Here is a 21623-nt window from a genome sequence, read left to right on the forward strand (position 1 = left end):
ATTTGCTTGCATGAAACTATTTTAAATTTTTGCTTTATTTAGCTGTGTCATTTATTTTATGACTGTTATGAAGCTTCGCCGCCGTTTTCTTTTTAAATCTTGTTTTTTGTTGCTTTTGTTTTGAAAATTCTGCGTCGTTGAGTTCCGCTTGAATAAAAGAAAATTAGTGTTTCGTCTAAATGTGGATCATTAATGTATTTTTTTAACGATTTCCCTTTGAAAGCGGCTTTTTGGGGGCGCAACTTAAAAAAGACGTGTTTAGCCATTGATAATTTTATTTTTATTTAAAGTATTAAAAATATCTAAATTCCCCAGAAATATTACAATTGTATTTTTGAATTTAAGTATTTATTTTTACTTGTTTTACAGCGTTGATGCGTGCATTGTATGCATTATAATTCATAAATACGCAGTTATTATTAATATTATATTTTATGAAAATCTCTTTCTTGTCCACACACGCGTGAATTTTTATCTAAATCACATAATTTCGCGGAAAAAACACCCACTCTGTGCGGAAATAAAAAGAAATAAATATCCGTACTTTACATGCGTAAGCCCCTCCCCAACCTGGCAACCCAATATCACGTAGCAACGGCTCGTCCAATGGGCGTTCTCCTCGAGGTTCCACCGACTGCCGTTTCTAGGCAACACTGTAAAACTGCGCTGACGTCCATTCTGTTGGTGGAGTATTATGGTCTGTCGGGAATTCAGAATGGCTGGGACGGGTAAAGGGGAGGGGAGGGGGGATATCTGCTCAGCTAGCGCGCAGCGAGCTAACGGTAGGTAGCACTGGAGTAAACATGGAGCTGTCCGCCGTCGGGGAGAGGGTGTTCGCCGCCGAGTCGATCATTAAACGCCGAATAAGGAAGGTAGACGGCCGCCAACACGCCTCCATGATGTCCGGGTGATTTTAACCGTGTCACTGCTGTGTTTCCCAGCGAGCTAACGAAGTGGTTTTCTCTGTTTCTGGTGGTATTCAGGGTCGCATCGAATATCTCGTCAAATGGAAAGGATGGTCTCCCAAGTAAGTCCGACCGCGACACTTTGAACCCCGCACTGTCTCGCTGTTCGCTCGGCGAGGCATCGAGGGGAAAGAAGCGGCAGAACGCGGAGGTTTTTTTTTTTTTTTTAGCTCGCGGGCTAACGCCGCGCGCCGTCTGCTCGGCTCGCCTGACTCCTTCACGCTCTGCTCCGCAGGTACAGCACTTGGGAGCCGGAGGAGAATATTTTGGACTCCCGCTTGTTCGCCGCCTTTGAACAGAGGTGACGCGCGCGTGGGCCGAACGTGTCGTGAGAAGTGTGCACTTTGCTCCCGTGGCGCTTGAACATGATGGTGTGTTTCCCGCAGGGAGCGAGAACGGGAGCTGTACGGGCCCAAAAAGAGAGGACCGAAACCCAAAACGTTTCTGCTCAAGGTGAGTCAAGCGAATCCTTGTTTTTTCCACGTGTTCTCCATCATGTGAGCACGTGTCAGAGCTATATTTAGTGTGTTTTGGTTGTGTGTAATCAGTCCTTCAGCTCATGATTAAATCTGTCACCTCCTGGTTTTATAAAGCCACAAACACTGTTTTTGTTTTCAGGCGCATGCTAAAGACAAAACCAGATCCTATGACTTCAGGAGCGAGGCGGTTCGGGGGATCCACTTCCCGACTCCAGAACCGGTCGTCACCCCAAGAGCCCGGGAAGGCCTGAGAGCCGTGGTTCCTACCATCTTCCCACCGAGCGCCGTCAACCGAGGCGAAAGCGTCTGCTTGCCCTCACTTCAGCAGAACAGCTCGGTTGGGTTCATCCACACGCCCAAAAAGAGGGGGCCCAAACCCCGCTTCAGTGACCCTGAGAGGAGGCCGGAGGACCAGTCCAGCCAAGGGTCGCACAAATTCACCAAGATCCACGGTGGGGAGGTCAGACATTCGGAGAACCACAGTCACGGCTACAAACACCACCACCACCACTCGCAGAGCCATGGCACTTTCAGCGGGAGCTTCCACAAACACCCCCACAGAACCAACCCAGACACGCACAGGACTAAGAACAGCTCCGGTTACTTGGCCCCCGCTCACTTCAAGCACCACTCCACGGCGCCGCCTCCTCCCATGGAAAAGCCTTACTTTTTGGACAGGCCCTCGCCGACCCGGCTGGACGACGACTTCGACGAAGTGACGTGGAGGCCGAGTCTGAACAACGTTGAAAAGGTCCTGGTGACGGACGTGACCTCCAACTTCCTGACGGTCACCATCAAGGAGAGCAGCACGTCCAAGGGCTTCTTCAAGGAGAAAAGATGATGCGCCGCGAGTCGTGCCTGAACTCCAGATGATGCGCCGAGTCATGCCTGAACTCCACTCTCCCTGTTGCTGCAGCGTTTTCAGTTTTGAAGCGACCTTTTGTATGTGACGTGTAAATAGCGTGTATATTTTAAAGTGGAACATCTATTTAATGTATTGACCAAATGAAGTCCATTTCATCTGTGAACTCGAGTCACATCTGTACAGCTGCTGAATATTATCTCACAACTATAACTAACTAGAATGTATTTTTTCCCCAAAATAATATCTTGTGCTCAAAGCATCGTCAACAAGCAAAGCTTGCATTTTTTTTATAGTTCAAATTAGGTCCTGTTTACTTCAAAAGGACAAAAAAAATCTACTCAAGCACTTTGAATTTAAGAGTATTAAAATATATGAAGTTTGTTCTGGAATTTTGTGCTCAATAACATAAATTAGTTTTTCCCCTGTCTTTCCTCATTAACTTTATATTTTACATTTTCATAGAAATTTGATGTAACAGGAAAAGATGCAACTTTTCAATAAATTGGAAATTCTCAGTTTTGTTTTCTTTATATTTAATTGCTTTCTGTTTGGCTCCTTTTTTTTCTGTGTGAAATAAATCTGGTGAACGTTGGTTCCTGTCGGCACGTGCGCAAGGCCTCGCGGGTTGATCCAGTTTGGGTTCTGAGCGGAGCTGCTCAGTGAGGCCGCTTTAAAAAAACAAAAAGACATAAGAGGCCTCCGCCGCTCCGTTTTTATATTGTTTACTTAAAAACAAAATTTAAAAAAATAAATAAATGCTGTTTAAAGCTCAAACTCAGCTTTCAAATCAGCGCCGATTTCACATGTGTTTCTGGCGCGTGGACGCAAAGCCTCGTAAGTTTTGTTGTCACGTGCCATTCCCGCGTGCGCAAAAAGCCGCGTGCCGCTCGACTTTATTTATTTATTTTTTTTTTACCTCTATTCTACTGGAACGTTTTTAAGCCTTTCAGGGCATTCTATGAATAAAAATATTTTTTATTTTTACAAATATATATTTTTACTTTATTTAGTTTTAAACAAATAACATATAAATGTTTGTGTTCGACTAAAACAAACCTAAAAAAAAAGAGTGAATAAACAACTTAAAAATAAACGCAATAAAAACACAAGTCAGTCATGCAGTTTTGCGATTTTATTGCGACCAATTTTATTTATTTAATGCACATCTACAAGGGAAAACGGTCAAAGGACTTCTAATACAGCCAAATAAGTGTTATGAAGTTGACTTTAAAGCAATAAAAAGAAAAAAAAAACGTTTTCACTGCTGAGTCCAGACGCTGGTCACTCGTTGGGTTTTTTCTGTGGGGAAAGAAAAGATTAAAAAAGCTCTTTAAATGTGTTTATAATTAACCTGGACGTTGCAGAACAAATGGTTCACAAACCAAAAATACATGTCAATTATTCAGAGAAAAACACTCAAGTGGGCCAAGAGTTTGTTGGTGAATGCTTCTCAGATTTCAGATTTTAAAAATGATTAAAATCCCTCAATTTTTATCTGTTTTATTTTCTAAAATCACAAGCAGGGATTTTTACTCTCAAATGTTCTTGAAGATTTAAACATTATATGTATTTTTTTATTAAGTTGAGTTCATAATCTCAGAGGAAGTTTGGAAACAAATGACCTAAAGTTTTCTGGATGGATGTGATGGATGATTATTTCTGTTCTGCAGCAATTTACCATCATCCTCGTCCTCCTCAGACTGGGTGTCCATAGTTCCTGTCGCAGCGTGGGGGGCAGTGAGGATTCAGCCAGTACTCCAGGTTGGTCTCCTGGGCCCTCTGGTCCAGAGCCTGCATGTGCAGCAGATGCTCCTGCAGGGATCAGAAGCATCAGAGCAATTTACAGCAAACTGAGTCATCCTATTAGACAAGGGGTGTCAAACTCAATCACACAGGGGGCCAAAATCCAAAACACACTTTAGGTCACGGGCCGAACAGGATAAACATTTATTGAATACTCTAAAACAAGATTTTTAAAACTTTAAAACCGTAACTTTTTAACATAATTATGAACTAGATATATAGGTACTTGCGATAATGCAATAGTGAATGCTGTAAGGTCAATTTGGCTACTGAGGATGCTAGTGCTGATAGCTGAAGATGCTGAAATTGATAGCTAAAAATGCTGAAGCTGAAAACGGTAAAGTTAATAGCTGAAAACGCTGAAGGTGATAGCCAGCTAAAATATTAGCTAAATGCCAAATTAGTCCTAAAAAACAACAAAAAAACCGTAGGTTAGTTAAAACAGCTAGCATGTAGCTGAAAAAATGGCTAAACTTAAAAATATCCCAAAAATTGAAAAAAGCCTAAATTAACCAAAACAGCTAGCGAGTAAATATTAGCCTAACTCCAAAGAAGCCTTAAAAAAGTCTAAATTAGCCAAAAAAGCTAGCATGTAGCTGACATATTAGCTAAACTCCAAAATATCCTAAAGAAACTAAATTAACCCAAACAACTAGCATGTAGCGGAAATATTAGTTAAACTCAAAATGGATTAAAAACATTGGAAAAGAAACTGCAAAATTAGCCAAAACGGCTAGCATGTAGCTGGAAAGTTAGCTAAATTCAAAAATAGCTTAAAGAAATCTTAGTAAATGCCAAAATATTCTAAAAAGCTAGCAGAATGCACCATTTTAAAACTTTAACATACATATGAATAATGAAAAGGCAGGAATATTATTCAATCAACTTCAGCCTTAAATAACTTTCAATTTTTTACTCTTCATAAAATATATTTTGTCAATATTATACAAGTTAGAAATAGGCGCAAGATAACATCAGGACTTAGACACGTGTAAATAGACTGACAGAAACTTCCAGAATTAGAGCTTCTGGACGTTTGTGCCACTTTGTCAAAGCAGAACATGATTTAAATGTTTTGAGGAAGCAGAATAAAACATCAAAAGGAAACATGAATCTAACATACAGGCCTATTTCCCCCTCATCACTCAAACTGAGAAATCGTGGTTTTGATTACTTTTGAATTACAAACTTTTTATAACGACTCATATCTTGTTTTATGCGCACATTCATGAGACCACCATGTCCCTGCATGAACCAAAATGTCATAAAAACCCCCATTACACATCAAAGTATTCTGTCCTGTAGTTCACCCTCCGTCCACTAGGGGCAGTAGAAGGGCATTTCCAGCTATTTCAAAATGGCTGCTTCCATAAATGATTAAAAACACTTCTGGCAGGAAAAGTTTTGCTAATTTTCACAACTGTATGGTGAGATTAACTCATAAATTATTAATTTTTTTAGACTTACTGGGTTAAAAGAATGTTACACAATGTTAAAAAACTTTTTTTCCTGAACATTTAGACCAACATTTTTGTAAACAATCATTTACCCAATGCCACAATTTATATATAATTTAAAAAGTTGTATTTCAAAAAAATATTTGTGTGTTGTCAAAAGGGTTTTAAAGCATCTAAATTCCAATAAATTAGAATTTAAAGATTTACTGTAACTTTTCAACTGTTAACATGATCATTCCAGCAGATTTTGAAGGAGAAAAGCGTCGCTTTTCTCCTTCAAAATCTGCTGGAATGATCATGTTAATGGTTGAAATGTTATTGTAAATTAAAGACTTGGTGTCACTGGCGACACCTCAGGTGTTAAAGGGTTAAACCTTTTCTTTATTCATTATATATTTTTGTCAGTGTATACACGTGACAGGCTCTCCATCATTCCTCCATAAATCAAACACACCAGAATTGATGTCTTTATTGCATCCACTCCTATAAAAACACAAAAACAGCCTCATGTTCTTCCATCACCGCCCCGCCCTGACGGCGCTCACCCTCATGGGCTCATCGGGGTGGCCGGCCTTCATGGGCCGCTCCTGCCTCTTGCTGCGCAGCAGCTGCTTAGCAAAGCTCTCCTTGATGACGGGGTTCGCATCTGGAATGAAATGCGATTAACATGTTCAGTTCATAGAAAGAGAATCCAGCAAAGAGGAAGAGTGATGTCACTTCCTGTTTGTAGAGTGGATGAATTCAGATGGCGAATTTGACCTCTGGTTTCTATTTTTATGCATCTTATTACTTAATCTTCCCTCTAAAAAATGTGTCAAAGTCAAGGCCTAGAGGCTAGATCGGGCCCTCCAGATGTTTTTATTTTATTGTTATTAGTTATTTTTAAAATTATTTTACTAATAATTTAGCTGGCTATCAGCTTCAGCGTTGTCAGCTATCAATTTCAGCATCTTCAGCTGTCAGCACTATCATCTTCAGCTGCCAAATTCAGCTTACAGAATTCGCACTAGCATTATTGCAGGTAATGCTATATATCTAGTTCATAATTATGTTAAAAAGTTACAGTTTTAATTTTTTTAAATTTAGTCTTAGAGTGTTCAATAAATGTTTATCCTGTTCGGCCCGCGACCTAAGGTGTGTTTTGGATTTTGTCCCCTTTTGCGATTGTCTTTGACACCCCTGCTCTAAAAATTGGATTTACCCAAATCCCTAGGGGCGTCCAGGTAATAAATTAAGGGGGGGGGCTAGTCTAGGTGCGCGGACAGTTTGGCGTAGCGTATCCCTCCGAGCAGGGCCGGCCCTGTGCATAGGCGACTTAGGCGGCCGCCTAGGGTGGGGCTCTGAATTGCAATGATTATATATATATATATTTTTTTTCTAAAGAGTTTGAGGCACCACTCATTTGATGTAAACACTTAAAAAAGTAATAATTAAAAACATAAATAAAATAACAAAAAAGTTTAATGTATTCAATAATTCTGCAGTGCAGTGCCCCTCCCTTCCTGTTGCTGCTACTGTCCTTGCTGGGTTAGGGGAAAGAGAGGAGCGCCACTTAGTGCTATAAAACTTTAAGGATGAAAAAAGGAAGAGGAGGAAACACAAACTCAATTTAGAGGATCATCTTTTTCACTCATATAAAATTGCAGGTAAATTCCCTCCCCCTAAATTTGGTCAAAAACACAAATTTAATTGGGAATGTAGTGTTTTTTTGGGAGGTTTAAATTTCAGATTCTTCAGGGGCGCAGTGAAGTGCAAAATAAAGCTTCAAAAATGCATACATGAAATAAAATGAATATACTTTTTAAAAATCAAATAAATTTTTTTAAAATCATCTCGCTTTTTTATTTCTTTTGGATTTTTGTGGGCCATCCCATTTGAAGGCGCATTTCCCCCCTGCCCATCCCTATATCCGGCCCTGGTTTCTGGTTGGTTAGCTGTCTCTGGTCTGTTTAACTGGTGTGGATGTGAAATTGCTCAACAGCAGCCCTTCTGGAGCCCCCGCAAGGTCTCTGCAGAGCAAGAGGAGGTTCTGTCCCCCACCCCTCTGAAAACCCAGGCCTGTGTGAGGAGGTAACAGAGCGCCCATTCATCCTCGCCCATCCCCGGGGAGCCATGACACGTGACTCGGGGAACACTGAGAGTAAAGCCAGGAGAGGCCAGATCTCCAGCTGCTGGACTCACAGCAACGTGGCAACAACATTCACCAAAATTATGCAACAATCTTGAGGAATATGAAGGAACTTTTACATTTTTATTAAGCAGTCATTGCCAAAAGTGAAAAGTCCTGGAGAACTAAATGAGTTAGTGGTGCAGCAATACGATCCAAACAGTACATAATGTTAACCTTTTAACACCTGAGGCGTTGCTGGTGACGCAAAATCTTTAACGTACTGTAACTTTTCAACCGTTTGCACGATCAATATAATTCCAGTAGATTTTAAAGAAGAAAAGCGGCGCGAGCCGCTTTTCTTCTTTAAAATCTACTGGAATTATGTTGATCGTATTAACAATTAAAAAATTACGGTAAATCAAAGAACACTGGAGTTCCAATGTTAAAGGGTTAGTGTGATGGTTGTTTGTGTCCTACCTGTCTGAAGGGTCAGCACGACCAAGCAGAGCAGAAACACCAGCAGCTTCTTCATCTTGGTGATTTTCCTCTCTGAGCCCCCAATGCTCTCAGAAGGGGTGAAGGGGAAACATTTCTCCTCCTCTTCCAGCTTCCTCTCCTCTCCACAGACTGTCATGTATGGAGTCTTGCTTCAGAGCAGGAGTGTCAAACTCAATCGCACAAGGGGACAAAATCCGAAACACACCTCACGGGCTGAACAGGATAAACATTTGTTGAACACTCTAAAATTAAATTTTTAAAACTTTAAAGTTGTAACTTTTTAACATAATTATGAACTACATATATAGCATTACCTGCAATAATGCTAATGGGAATGCTGCAAGCTAAATCTGGCCGCTGAAGATGCTAGTGCCAATAGCTGAAAATGCTGAAGTTAATAGCTGAAAACATTGAAACTGATAGCTGAAAACGTTGAAGTTAAAAGCTGAAAACACTGTAGCTAATAGCTGAAAACACTGAAGTTAATAGCTGAAACTGATAGCTGAAAACGAACAAGTTAATAGCTGAAAACAATGAAACTAATAGTGGAAAACGCTGAAGTTAATAGCTGAAACTGATAGCTGAAAACGCTGAAGTTAATAGGTGAAAACACTGAAGTTAGTAGCTGAAACTGATAGCTGAAAACGAACAAGATAATAGCTGAAAACACTGAAACTAATAGCTGAAAACGCTGAAGTTAATAACTGAAACTGATAGCTGAAAACAAACAAGATAATAGCTGAAAATGCTGAAGTCACAGCTGAAAACACTGAAGTTAGTAGCTGACAACACCGAAGCTGATAGCTAAAAACGCTGAAGTTAATAGCTAAAAACACTGAGGCTAATGGCTGAAAGTGCTAAAGCTGACAGCTGAAAACATTGAAGCTGGTATCACTGAAGCTATTAGCTGAAAATGCTGAAGCTCATAGCCAGCTAAAATATTACCTAAATCCCGAATTAGCCTAAAATTCTAAAAAAAAATAAAAAATAAAAACTGTTAGACAAAAAAAGCTAACATGTAGCTAAAAATATGGTATACTTCAATAAAGCTTAAAAAAACTGAAAAAAACCTAAATTAGTTCAAACAGCTAGGGTGTAGCTGAAATATCAATTAAACTCCAAGACAGCTCCAAGACTACAGATGGAAAATAGCCTTCTTGGCTAACTCTGGCTTTTTTAAAACCATGTTTAATTTTTAATCATGTGTTTTGTTTTAAATTGCATTGTCCCCTTTCTAAAAAAAAAAAATAAACTAAATAAATAGCCTAAAAAGCAAAGCAAATAAAAAATCCTAAATGAGCGAAAACACCTAGCATTCAGTTGAAATATTAGCTAAACTCCAAATTTGACTAAAGAAAAATGGGAAAAAGTCTAAATTGGCCCAAAACAGCCAACCTATAGCGGAAGTTTTAGCTAAACATAAAGAGCCTAGAAAAAATCTATATGCCAAAATAGCCCAAAAAGCTAGCAGAACGCTAATTTATTAAACTTTAAAACTATAACTTTTTCACGTATATGAATAATAAAGAGGCAGGAATATTTTTCCAGAATAAATCAACTTAAACCTTAAATAACTTTCAATATTTTACTCTCCATAAAAATATACTTTGTCAAAATTATACAATTTAAAAGTAAGCACAAGATAACATCTTGCCATTACTAACAATGAAAATTAAATGATCTGGAGGGCCGGATCTGACCCCCAAGCTTTGACTTTGACACATGTTTTAGAGCAACTATTTTAAACAAATTTTAGCCAACAATTACACTTAAATGCACATTCAAATTTTAAATACATATTTTTTTTACTTATCAAAACAGTTTTCATGGGAAAAGGTTGGAGCAGTATGTTTATAAAGGTGTCCGCTAGGTGGCAGCACAAACACACTTTCAGGCTCGTGTGACAAATATCTTTTTTTTTTTTTTTTTACAAGAACAGACTTTTTGTTCAAAAGGTTTCAATTATGCATACACAAATTTAATATTTAAACTTAATTTTAATGGAGTAACCATCATTTTTCTTCATTTCACTTAAAATCACTTAAAACATTGCTTTCATTGGAAAGTGGAAAGAAAATATTTTCAATTTTTATATTCGAGTTGGTAATAAAGCAGTTTTATTAACAGGTTTATCTAGCAACCAGGCTGTACAAACATGTATTACTTTAGTTTAAAATTAGTTTTTATTTTTTAATGTGAGTTAAATGCCAGATGAATTGCTTCATGTGGTGCTTACTGATTTAATTTCAGGTGTGAATAAAAAAAAGATATTTTACTTTATCAGCTCTAATTTATTGCAGATTTTAAATATATTTTATTATTATTTTGATGCTTTTTCTTTGAAGTTCCTCGGTTGGAACACAGTGCGCATGCTCCCTCTGAGAGTGAACCATCTTGACGTGTAAAAACTCTTTGCACAGGCTAAGCTAGCGGTGCGTGTTTGTTTTTTCTCGCGTTATTTTTCGTGAAGAGGAGAAACGGGATTTGCGTTCTTGGTTGTGACATAATGCGCATGCTCCATCTGAGAGATATCCATCTTGACGTGTAAAGACTCTTTGCAGAGGCTAAGCTAGCGGTGCGCATCTGTTTATATCTGGCGTCATTTTTCCGTTTTGAGCCGTTTCGATGTGCCGCTCCTCTCATGGCGGAACCTCGTCAGCGTCCGTGAACATGACCGTCCCGAACAAACGCGGCGTTCCTTCCCGCCAGCCGCTTCCGTCCACACCGCCCTCTTCTTCGGTTTCCGCCGCCTGAAAGCCCGCCAGAGATGAGCTCAGACGGGGCAGAGGCGCAGGGCGACTGCGGCTCCCGGCAGGAGTGGACGCTTCTGCTCTGGACCTCCCTGGCCGTCGTGGTTCCGGTCGCCTTCACGCTGTGGTGCAGCGCGCAGCGCTCCAAGCGGAAAACCTCCATGAATGAGTTCTTTCGGAAGAGCAAACACGGCTGGCACTACACGGACCTGTTCAACAAGCCCACCTACTGCTGCGTCTGCGCCCAGCACATCCTGCACGGCGCCCACTGCGACTGCTGCGGCGTCTGCGTGGACGAGCAGTGCCTGCGCGGGGCGGACCGCAGCCTGCCGTGCAAGGAGATCATGGCCCCGTGTGGCCCCGGAGGGACCGCGGAGCACCGCTGGGTGCGGGGGAACGTGCCGCTGGCCAGCTACTGCGCGGTGTGTAAGCAGCAGTGCGGGACGCAGCCGAAGCTCTGCGACCACAGGTGAGGGAGGCGTTCAGGTAGATGAGGAGGACGTTTTAGCACATAGGTGATAAAAACACAAACAGCCAAATGTAATAACATGCATTTTAATTTTCAATTAGGCACGATTTGGTCTTAATATATATGTTAATTGTTTAAATGCTGCTACGGCTGCTATGATTAGTCGATTAATCGACGACTAATCGACTATTAAAATAGCAGGCAGCTAATTTATTAGTTGATTAGTCGTCATGTTACTTTATATTATATGGAGTCAGAGTGTAGTAAAATTGAAAGTTATAACATTTTGCTACCTTTTTGGACTAAGGTTTCCTTGGCTATTTTGGAGTTTAGCTAATATTTCTGCTGCATGCTAGCTGTTTTGGTTAATTTAGGCTATTTATTTATTTTTTTAGGCTGATTTGGAGATAGGCTAATATTTACACGCTATATGATATGTTTTGGCTTACTTATTATTATTTTTATTTTTGTTCTTTTAGGCTATTTGGATTTTTTGCTAATTTTCAGATGCATGTTAAGTATTTTGGCTAATTTAGGATTCTGTTTAAGGTTTTTTAGGCTAATTTGGCATTAAGCTAATATTTTAGCTGGCTATCAGCTTCAGCGTTTTCAGCCATTAGCTGTGGCGTTTGCAGCTATTAGCCTTAGTGATTTCAGCTATCAATTTCAGCATCTTCAGCTATTAGCACTAGCATCTTCAGCGGTCAAATTCAGCTAACAACATTCACACTAGCATTATTGTAGCTAATGCTATATATCTAGTTTTTAGTTGGTTTAAAGCTAATGATGGTTAAGATGTGTGCTTTACATCCAGTTCGCACATGACCCGATTAGTTAACTAATCTGAAAAAATAATCTGGGATTAGTTGACTATCAAAATAATCGTTTGTGGCAGCACTAATTGCTGCACAGGTCAGATGTGATGTATTTGCCCATGTGCTGTACCAGCAAAACCCCAAACCACCACTCCTCCACCACCATGCTTGACAATTGCCATTGGCTGCCAATTATTTTTGTTGTTCTTGTTTCACACTAAAGATTCATTTTCAAAGATTCCATTCATTGCTGCTATTTTTTTTTCACACATTTATTTTTTGCTTATTTTTACTTTGTTTTTAATTTATTTTTGCTGCTTTTAAATATGGCTGATTTTTTAAAATAATTTGTTAAAAACATTTTAAAATCTTGCTTAATTTTCTTTTTTTTACGTATTATGGCTATTTTTTTACTGATACTAATTCATTCTAATTTATGTATTTTTTCCATGTATTTATATTTTTATGTAAATTTTAATTTGTATCTTTTTATTTTGGCTGCTTCAATGCTTCTATTCAAAATGGAAAATTAAAAAAAAGTCTAAAAGATTAGAAAAAAATGTTTTCTTCGGTTCTCAAAAGTTAAGAAAATAGTGTTTTTTGTTTGTTTGTTTGTTTTTTAGGATCTGGCAACTTTTTTGAAAGGAAAAACACTAGATACCGTTGTTAGTTGTGTGTTTTAGCTCCTGTGTTAGGACAGCAGATGAAGACGGAGATTAGTGACATCTTTCTATTAAAATAAAACATTAACATCTTGATAATTTTCTTATTTTTAAAGTTCAGTAGGGGATTTTTTAAATTTTGTTCCATTGTGGAACTCAAACAGTAACCGATATTGAGCACTAGACACTCGCCTACTATCCAGTTATGGAACAAGAAGCAGTAAGGAAGCATGGGTGCTGATCTCATCCTGTTACGTTGCCTTGATAAAAGGTTTCAGAAAAAACCCCCTCAGGTGTTCGCGCTCCTGACCTCCTGACCTCCTCCTCCTCCTCAGGTGTGTGTGGTGTCAGACCACAGTTCACGACGACTGCATGGACAGCCTTTCCGCTGCCGACGTTTGCGACTTGGGTGAATTCCACAGCCTCATCATCCCCCCCCACTACCTCTACCAGGTCAACAAGCTGCGCCGCCGCCACCCGGACGAGTACATCAAGGTGAGTCCGGAGCGGGACGTGCAGCTGCTCCGCGGCGTTCTTAAACTGCTGCTAAAACGCTGTCTGTGCAGCTGGGCTCCACCTGCGGCGGAGGCTGGACGCCCATCCTGGTTTTGGCCAACACGCGCAGCGGCAACAACATGGGGGGGGCCCTGTTGGGGGAGTTTCGAACCCTCCTCAACCCCGTTCAGGTCAGCTTCACCATCTGAGTCCAGAGCTTCCCGTCTCTCTGTTCGGCTCAGGTTCCTTCTGTTCTCAGGTGTTCGACCTCTCCGTGCTGCCTCCAACCAAAGCCCTGCAGCTGTGCACCCTCATGCCCCCCGGCAGGGTGCGGGTTCTAGTGTGCGGAGGGGACGGCACCGTGGGCTGGGTTCTCGACGCCATCGATGCCATGAAGCTGAAGGTGAAACGGAGAGAGATCTTCCTTCACTGGCCTCACATTTCCATGGATTGACCTTTCCTGGTTTGTTGTCAGGGTCAAGACCAGTTTATCCCCAGAGTGACCATTCTCCCTCTGGGAACCGGGAACGACCTCTCAAACACGCTGGGGTGGGGGGCCGGGTATGCCGGGGAGATTCCTGTGGAGCAGGTCCTCCGCAACATCCTGGATGCGGAAGTGGTCCGAATGGACAGGTGGGGTGTGAGGCTGTTTTCCTGTTTCTGACGGATCCGTTTCACGTCAAAGAAGAATCATTTTAATCTGCTGATGATACTTTTATAAATATCAGAATATTATGTTTCACTATGTTTACTTGACCGTTGAAGCTACTACACAGAAGTGCTCTGTTTGTGTGTTAAATGACAGAAGAAAGTAAATTAAATAAAAAAATAGGAGAAATCCTTTATTTAATCCTTAGAAACCCTTACTCAAATTCTGCTTGAATTTTTTTCTGCTGCTCTAAACTGATGTCGATAATCTCGGATGTTTTTCTCTTAGGTGGAAAGTTCAGGTGGCTTCAAAGGGAGTCTATTTTCGTAAACCAAAGGTTCGTCTCCTCTGTTGGTGTTTGTGTTTTCTGTTTCTGAGCTGACCCGTTGTGCGTCCTCTCAAGGTTCTGTCCATGAATAACTACTTCTCCGTGGGCCCCGACGCTCTGATGGCGCTGAACTTCCACGCCCACCGGGAAAAAACGCCCTCCTTCTTCTCCAGCCGCATCATCAATAAGGTGGGAGTGTTTCATTTGAATTTTCAAACCCCCGACCACGTTTGTTTGTTCTTTTCATCTGAAGATGTTGTTGTTGTTTTCCCTCCTTTCAGGCCGTGTACTTCCTGTATGGCACCAGAGATTGTTTAGTTCAGGAATGTAAAGACCTGGATAAGAGGATTGAGGTACCGGCGGCTACAATCCTGTTGTTTTTTTTTTAGTTTGATATTTGAAGTCAAATTATTTAACAGATTTTTCACCTTTTATCAGTACAATTGTAAATAATGGATGTAGTTTCACAAATGAATAAGAAATACAAAGAATTACACCGATATACGCATCAGGATATTTACCACGGGATACACACCTGACACCGGGATATGTATCGAGAGATGCACACCGGGATACGCACCTGACACCGGGATACTCATCGAGAGATACGCACCGATATACGCATCAGGATATTTACCACGGCATACACACCTGACACCAGGATGCGCATCGTGGGATCGCTAGATTTGTAGTGCGAGACACGCTCTGAGATGCGTAGTGCGGGATATGCCCCGGGTTACATATCGTATTGCTACCCCTATTAGCAAACATCTATACTTCAGTATCATACACTTTAAGCCCCGACCACTAGATGGCTCCACAACGACAGTCTTTCAGCAGCTCTTTCTAGCACCAAGACAACAAGATCTTGCGAGACCAAGCTTATGAGATGTTTATTCCACCTCTTGGTTTTTGTTGTTGCAAAGATCAATGAGACGTGTATAACGTAGTTTTACCTTAGGATCGGTACTGAAACTCTGTGCCGAGTTGGTCCTGGTAGTATCTGAAAAATGTGTTGCTTTGTGATGCATAAAAGAACAAGTGAAGCTTTATTAGCTGAAATTCACCTTTACATAGACTTTTCATTGAAAGTGGCTGCTTTAACGCGTATATCAGAGGCTGGTGTAAACATTCTATAGAACACTGCACTCCGTTCTGAAGTGTGTTAAACGCTTTAGTGGTGAGCACAGACGCCGCCTTCGCTGTACGCTTTAATGCAGAGCAGTCCTGTTAACAGGAAGGTCAATATTCCATCATGTTTTCAGAGCTTTTACTGCAGCCATAAAAAAACTTGTTTTTTTTCTGCAACAGCTGGAGCTGGATGGAGAACGGGTGAAGCTGCCCAGTCTGGAGGGCATCATCGTTTGTAACATCGGCTACTGGGGTGGAGGCTGCAGACTCTGGGAGGGGATGGGTGACGAACCGTGTCCCCCCACTCGGTGAGAGCTGCACATGAAGGCTAAAACTGGGAGTGTTTTTACGTTTACTTTTACTAATCATAGTTTTAAATATTAGAAATCTGTAAGTATTTCAAATATAGATGATAATTAATTTATTATTCAAAAATAATTATGAAAAGATTCAAAAAGGTGGAAAAAAACGGGTCCAGTGCATTGATTCCACCCTTGAGATGTTTGGTTACCGTGGTAACGGGGAGTCAGCAGCAGTGTCGTCTGACCCCGCAGGCTGGATGATGGTTTGCTGGAGGTTGTGGGCGTGTTCGGCTCCTTCCACTGCGCACAGATCCAGGTCAAGCTGGCCAACCCTGTGCGGCTGGGACAGGCGCACACTGTCAGGGTGAGGCGCACACAAACACACACACACACACACACACACACACAGAGCTTCCTGTTTACCTCACTAAGCACCGAAAGACAATGAGGGAATCAGTTTGGATCCGCTAACGGCCAGCATTAGATCTGATTAGAACTGACATAATTTATAGTTTGTTTTTAAAGATTAAATTACTGGATATTTAGCTTTAAAAGGGATATATGAAAGTACCTCGTGTTCAAAAACACAAGTGTCTCTATAGTTCATGGGTCTTTCAACCTTCAACACTTAAGGAGCAATTCACATTTTTTGTATCTTTACCATCAGTCCATCATTACATTTTTTGACAAATAAAACTGAAAAAAAAGCTTTTTTTCAAAAATATCCAGTACTTGATACCTTTTTTTGACAGAGGCTCACTGTCACATGGTTTCCTTGCAAAATAAAAGACCCCCTGTGTCACATAGGATCACCTCACTGCAGTATATGTAATAGTAAGTAGTGTAATGTCAGCAGTGGTTAAAAATGTCCTTTATTTTACCACTTGAGGTGCATCTCTGCCAAAATTTTGTAAATCTCACAAAGTGAACTTAAATTAGAGCTAATTGATTTTTTTTTATCATAGGGCGCATTTAGTTTTCTTGAATTTATTCATAAATAAAAAATCCACCTCATAATTTGGTGCACCTTAAGTATGAATTCTGGTTGTACTTACTAACCTCCACCTGGTTTTCTGTGGTACACGGCGCTCACAAATCTGTCGAAATGTTTTAGTTTGACATTGTTAAACTACGAAGATGAACCGCTTGATTGATTGTTGGAGCATTGTGGGTACTGTAGTCAGGAGCCCCATTACATTGATGTACATTCTGTGTAGCCCAGGGGTTTATCCCCAAAATTGGGCACAAACTGAATGGTGATGGCTAATGGGTTCATTTTGCTGTGAAATTTGGTCAAAAATGTAAACATTTCAGGATTTATTGAAACGATGAGAACATTATTCTGATTAGCACTGGGTGCAAACGTTTTTTTTCTCTTTGAAGCATCATTAATCTCTGAATCAAAAATCATTTTCAGGCGCAACTTTCTGTATTTGTTCAATAATCCATGTTCTAACCAGTTCTCCCAATTTGTCACTTGCTGTTTTCACCAGGAAATAGTCTGCTCCTTTTCTCCACTAGAAAATACTCTGCTCCCCTTTTCTACCAGGAAATAGACAGCTCTCTTTCTTCACCAGAAAATAGTCTGCTCCTTTTTTCCACCAGAAAATGGTATTCTCCCTTTTTTCCACCAGGAAATAGACTGCTCCCTTTCTCCACCTGGAAATAGTTTGTCCCATTTCTCCACCTGGAAATAGCCTGCTCCCTTTCTCCACCTGGAAATAGTCTGCTCCCTTTTACCACCAGAAAATAGTCTGCTCCCTTTCTCTATCCTGCTCCCTTTCTCCACCAGGAAATAGTCTGCTCCTTTTTTCCACCAGAAAATGGTATTCTCCCTTTTTTCCACCAGGAAATAGACTGCTCCCTTTCTCCACCAGGAAATAGTTTGTTACATTTCTCCACCTGGAAATAGTCTGCTCCCTTTCTCTATCCTGCTCTCTTTCTCCACCAGAAAATAGTCTGTTCCCTTTCTCCACTAGATAATACTCTGCTCCCTTTTTTCCACCAGAAAATAGACTGCTCCCTTTCTCCGCCTGGAAATAGTTTGTTCCCTAGCTCCACCTGGAAATAGTCTGCTCCCTTTTTCCACCAGAAAATAGTCTGCTTCCTTTCTCTGTCCTACTCCCTTTCTCCACCAGGAAATAGTTTGTTACATTTCTCTAACTGGAAATGGTCTGGTCCCTTTTTCCACCTGGAAATAGTCTGCTCCCTTTTTCTACCAGAAAATAGTATGCTCTCTTTCTCTTTCCTGCTCCCTTTTTCCACCAGGAAATAGACTGCTCCCTTTCTCCACCAGGAAATACTTTGTTACATTTCTCCAACTGGAAATAGTCTGCTCCCTTTTCCCACCAGGAAATAGACTTCTCCCTTTTCCACCAGAAAATAGTCTGCTCCCTTTCTCCACTAGAAAATACTCTACTCCCTTTTTTCCACCAGGAAATAGACTGCTCCCTTTCTCCACCTGGAAATAGTTTGTTCCATTTCTCCACCTGGAAATAGTCTGCTCCCTTTTTTCCACCAGGAAATAGTATGCTCCCTTTTTCTACCAGAAAATAGTTTCTTCCATTTCTCCACCAGGAAATAGTTTGTTACATTTCTCTACCAGGAAATAGTCTGTTCCCGTTCTCCACTATAAATTACTCTGCTCCCTTTTTGAACGTTAAATCGAACGAGCGTTTCTTGACCATCGCTACACTGGATCACCACCCCCACCACTGTGGGGGGGGCTCGTGAAGCTACCTGATCATCTCTAGCTTTGCAGAGAAAGTGTTTGAGTTGGCCTGGGGGCGGAGCAAACTCTTCCTGGAGGGGGCGGTTCTTACCTTGTGATATCAGCATGTGAGAACCCGCTGGATTTTGTGGGTATGGGAGGGGCTGCTGTTGAGAACGCATGTTTTTACCTCAGGCTGCAGACTCCTCATCCAGGAGATCTTTCATTTTTAGTAACTGTTGGAAGAAGACGTCTAAACAATACTCTGAAATGAAAACTGTCAGGACGCCTCCTGTTCTCACGTTCAGAGGTCCCCCTCCCCCTCTTCTCTTCTTCTCTGCAGCTGGTTCTGAAGAGCTCCACGATGCCCATGCAGGTGGACGGCGAGCCGTGGGCGCAGGGCCCCTGCACCATCACCATCACCCACAAGACCCAGGCGCTGATGCTGTACCACAGCGCCGAGCAGACGGACGACGACGAGGACGAAACCAGCGCCTCGGAGGCGGAGAGCCCCACGCCTCACGACTCGCCCAGACCGCCCTGGTCGCCCGCCAACCGAACTTGACCCCTCGTGATAATCCATTGATCCCTCGTTTGCTTAAGTTCTCCCAGTCTAGGCTGTAGTCTGAGCTCAGGCAGTTTGTAGGATCGGTTTATTTGCACTGACGCCTCGTGCCATACAAGACCTTACTGTGTTCCTGAATCTGGACCTGCGCAGCCATGTCGAAATCAGCAGCACACCCACAGGGACTCAAAGGTTTTATTCTCCAATTTTCTACTAAAAATGTAAAACTATCTTTGATCATCTGACATTCAGTCCTGACGTTCGTCGGCCTGAAGAGTCAAACCTTTTATTTCCAAGTGACTGCAGAGGAGCAGAGCTCCGCCTCCGTCCGTCCAGCCCGTCCTGCTTTTCTACTGACGGCCACCAGGTGGCAGACTCCCGTGTTTGTTTTTCCCGTGCAGAGTTCAGGTTTGTGTTTGCCTGTTTTCTCAGCCTCCTGTCCAATGTCCTGTTGCCCTCGTTTACCCCACAGGTCTGACACTGAATCCGCTTTAATGTAACCGCAAACTGAAGCCATCCGAGAAAAACTGTTCAGAGATGATACGTGTTGTACAGTCAGATTAATTGTGATAGTCAAGAGTATTTATTTCCTGCTTCAGCTTGTGTTTGTGTCGGTCGTTGTACCAAAAAGCTTCACTGTGGTCAGAAACTGGCTCTCATGGCAGTGTTATTATCCCACTGAAGAGCGAAGAACTCCTGCGTTTGGAGAAACAATCATCTGAGAACAGTTTACAATCAGGACTGAAATGAATGTAAAGAAGGCTTTTAATCTGAAGACATTCCCATAAATATTTTCATACAAAGTGTTTGTGTTTTCTTTGGATTGTTTAGGACCTGAAGCAGCTCTGAACCGTGAAAAACTCACAACGATCATCTTTAAATCTGTTGTCGAAGTGTTCCAAGTGGTCTTTTCATTTTAATTAATCAATTTTTTGACAAAATTAAAAAAAAATATTTTGATTTCTTGGACATATTTTCTGCAGAGCGGCAGTAGATTATTAGAAATTCACCTCAGTTGTGGGCGGGACTGTTGGCCGTTTCGCCGTTCACAGAATTCAAAGAACAGAGTTCAAAGAACAGAGTTCATGTTCTTTTTTGGCTAACTTAGCATCTACTGAGGTTTTTCAAGCTAATTGGGGCTTTAGCTAATATTTTAGCATTAGCTGTTTTGGTTAGTTTGACATTTACTTTTTCAGCTTTTCTTCTCCAGCTTTATAATGAACTTCAGCTTATTCTGCTAAATGTTATGCAGTTAAGCAATTAAAGCAACCACGTTCTGCAATCAAACGTATTTCTGCAGGAAATGTAACTTTTCTGGTGAAGAATTTGTTTGCGAGTTGAATAAAAAATAAGTAACTTTACTTAAAGTTTTGAGTAGTAAACAACTTATTCAATTGGAGAAAGAGTAATTTAATTACAATTTCATCCACAAACTAAAGTAATCAATTACTCTTAAAAGTAATTCACCCAAAACTGTGGACAAACATCCAATCAGTGATGTCCCAGATGTCTATCTTCTGGTCTTCTTTTTTTTACATTTCATTTGGAATTCAGAAAATTACTTTTGTTTTTGTATTTTTTTTTAAGCAACCAGAAAATGTTTGGATTGGATGATGTTTGTTCATTTTAATCCTGAAGTGATACTGAACATGCTCCATGATTAATCATAAAACTTTTATTAGTATGCGGACACTGAAAAAGCATTTGAAAAAATTAAAAAGTAATGTACCAAAGTTCTTAACTTTACAGTTTATTGTGTTTGTTTTATCATTTCATTTCGAATTCTGGAATTTATTTTATGAAATGTTTAATTTATTTTAATAATCGATTAAAAAAACATTTAACTACTTAATCGCAAACTGGTAATAATCACAATTAGTTTTTTTTAGTTACAGTGTTTCCCAAAAACATATTTTCTGCAAATAATCACAAAAATCACACACAAAACTACATTCAGAACATTTATTTTTAATTAATGCAATCAATGAAAAAATATATCAGATGAATCAGACTTTTCAGTTGTTTATTAAACACAATGTTTTACTAGATATTTTATGACGATACGCAACTTTTGAACCAAAACAGGCCAGAAAGAAAATTTTTCCTTCATTTTTATTGCCTAAAATGTTTACATTTATCAAGTGTTAATGCAGAAATGTAATTTGTGTGTAAAACACATCAACAGTTAGATAAGCAGAACTCTACAGACTTTTCTGTCTGCAGGATTACTCCAAGAAAGCAAAGATGTTGACATGCAGCCATAAGAAATGCATCAAGACACCTAAAAAAATAAAAAATAAAATCAAAGTTCTGATCTCTGCTCTGTATTACTGCGCAGGCCGCTTTAAAAAAACTAAACTTTATTTAGAGGTGACCCTTCTCTCTGAACTGATGCTTTATTTAACGATCAGCATTTATAAAGCTTTCCTCTGCTGCAATGCTTGTTGCGTTACCGTGACAACACGCCAAACCACAGATCCAATAGTCCCCTTTTTGTGAAATTGTGATCTAAACTGAAAAAAATAAGATTAAAGTACTGAAAATGTATTTCTTTTGCAAATAGCCATAAG

The 21623-nt window shown here is 40.5% G+C and overlaps 3 protein-coding genes across 3 annotated transcripts; 2 read left to right on the plus strand and 1 right to left on the minus strand.

Moving 5' to 3' along the window:
• The first annotated feature begins 682 nt into the window (after positions 1–682).
• cbx8b (chromobox homolog 8b) lies at positions 683–2824 on the plus strand. Its single transcript, XM_024290238.2, has 5 exons — positions 683–872; positions 984–1027; positions 1201–1266; positions 1352–1418; positions 1584–2824. Exons 1-5 carry the CDS (start codon positions 804–806, stop codon positions 2283–2285), a joined length of 948 nt encoding a protein of 315 aa, XP_024146006.1. The 5' UTR covers positions 683–803; the 3' UTR covers positions 2286–2824.
• Positions 2825–3426: 602 nt separating this feature from the next.
• On the minus strand, positions 3427–16098 carry lg1h17orf67 (linkage group 1 C17orf67 homolog). The gene is made up of 5 exons (XM_024290040.2): positions 15988–16098; positions 8157–8326; positions 6115–6215; positions 3988–4121; positions 3427–3608 (listed from the first exon to the last, which is right to left on the minus strand). Exons 2-4 carry the CDS (start codon positions 8311–8313, stop codon positions 4005–4007), a joined length of 375 nt encoding a protein of 124 aa, XP_024145808.1. The 5' UTR covers positions 8314–8326; positions 15988–16098; the 3' UTR covers positions 3427–3608; positions 3988–4004.
• On the plus strand, positions 10636–19856 carry dgke (diacylglycerol kinase, epsilon). The gene is made up of 11 exons (XM_024290034.2): positions 10636–11396; positions 13209–13368; positions 13440–13559; positions 13628–13771; positions 13844–14001; positions 14306–14354; positions 14421–14534; positions 14627–14698; positions 15657–15784; positions 16031–16142; positions 18832–19856. The coding sequence occupies exons 1-11, from the start codon at positions 10945–10947 to the stop codon at positions 19051–19053; spliced, it is 1731 nt and encodes a 576-aa protein (XP_024145802.1). The 5' UTR covers positions 10636–10944; the 3' UTR covers positions 19054–19856.
• The last annotated feature ends 1767 nt before the right edge of the window (positions 19857–21623 follow it).

This window comes from Oryzias melastigma, linkage group LG1 (genome assembly GCF_002922805.2).
Source record: "Oryzias melastigma strain HK-1 linkage group LG1, ASM292280v2, whole genome shotgun sequence".
Taxonomy (NCBI): domain Eukaryota; kingdom Metazoa; phylum Chordata; class Actinopteri; order Beloniformes; family Adrianichthyidae; genus Oryzias; species Oryzias melastigma.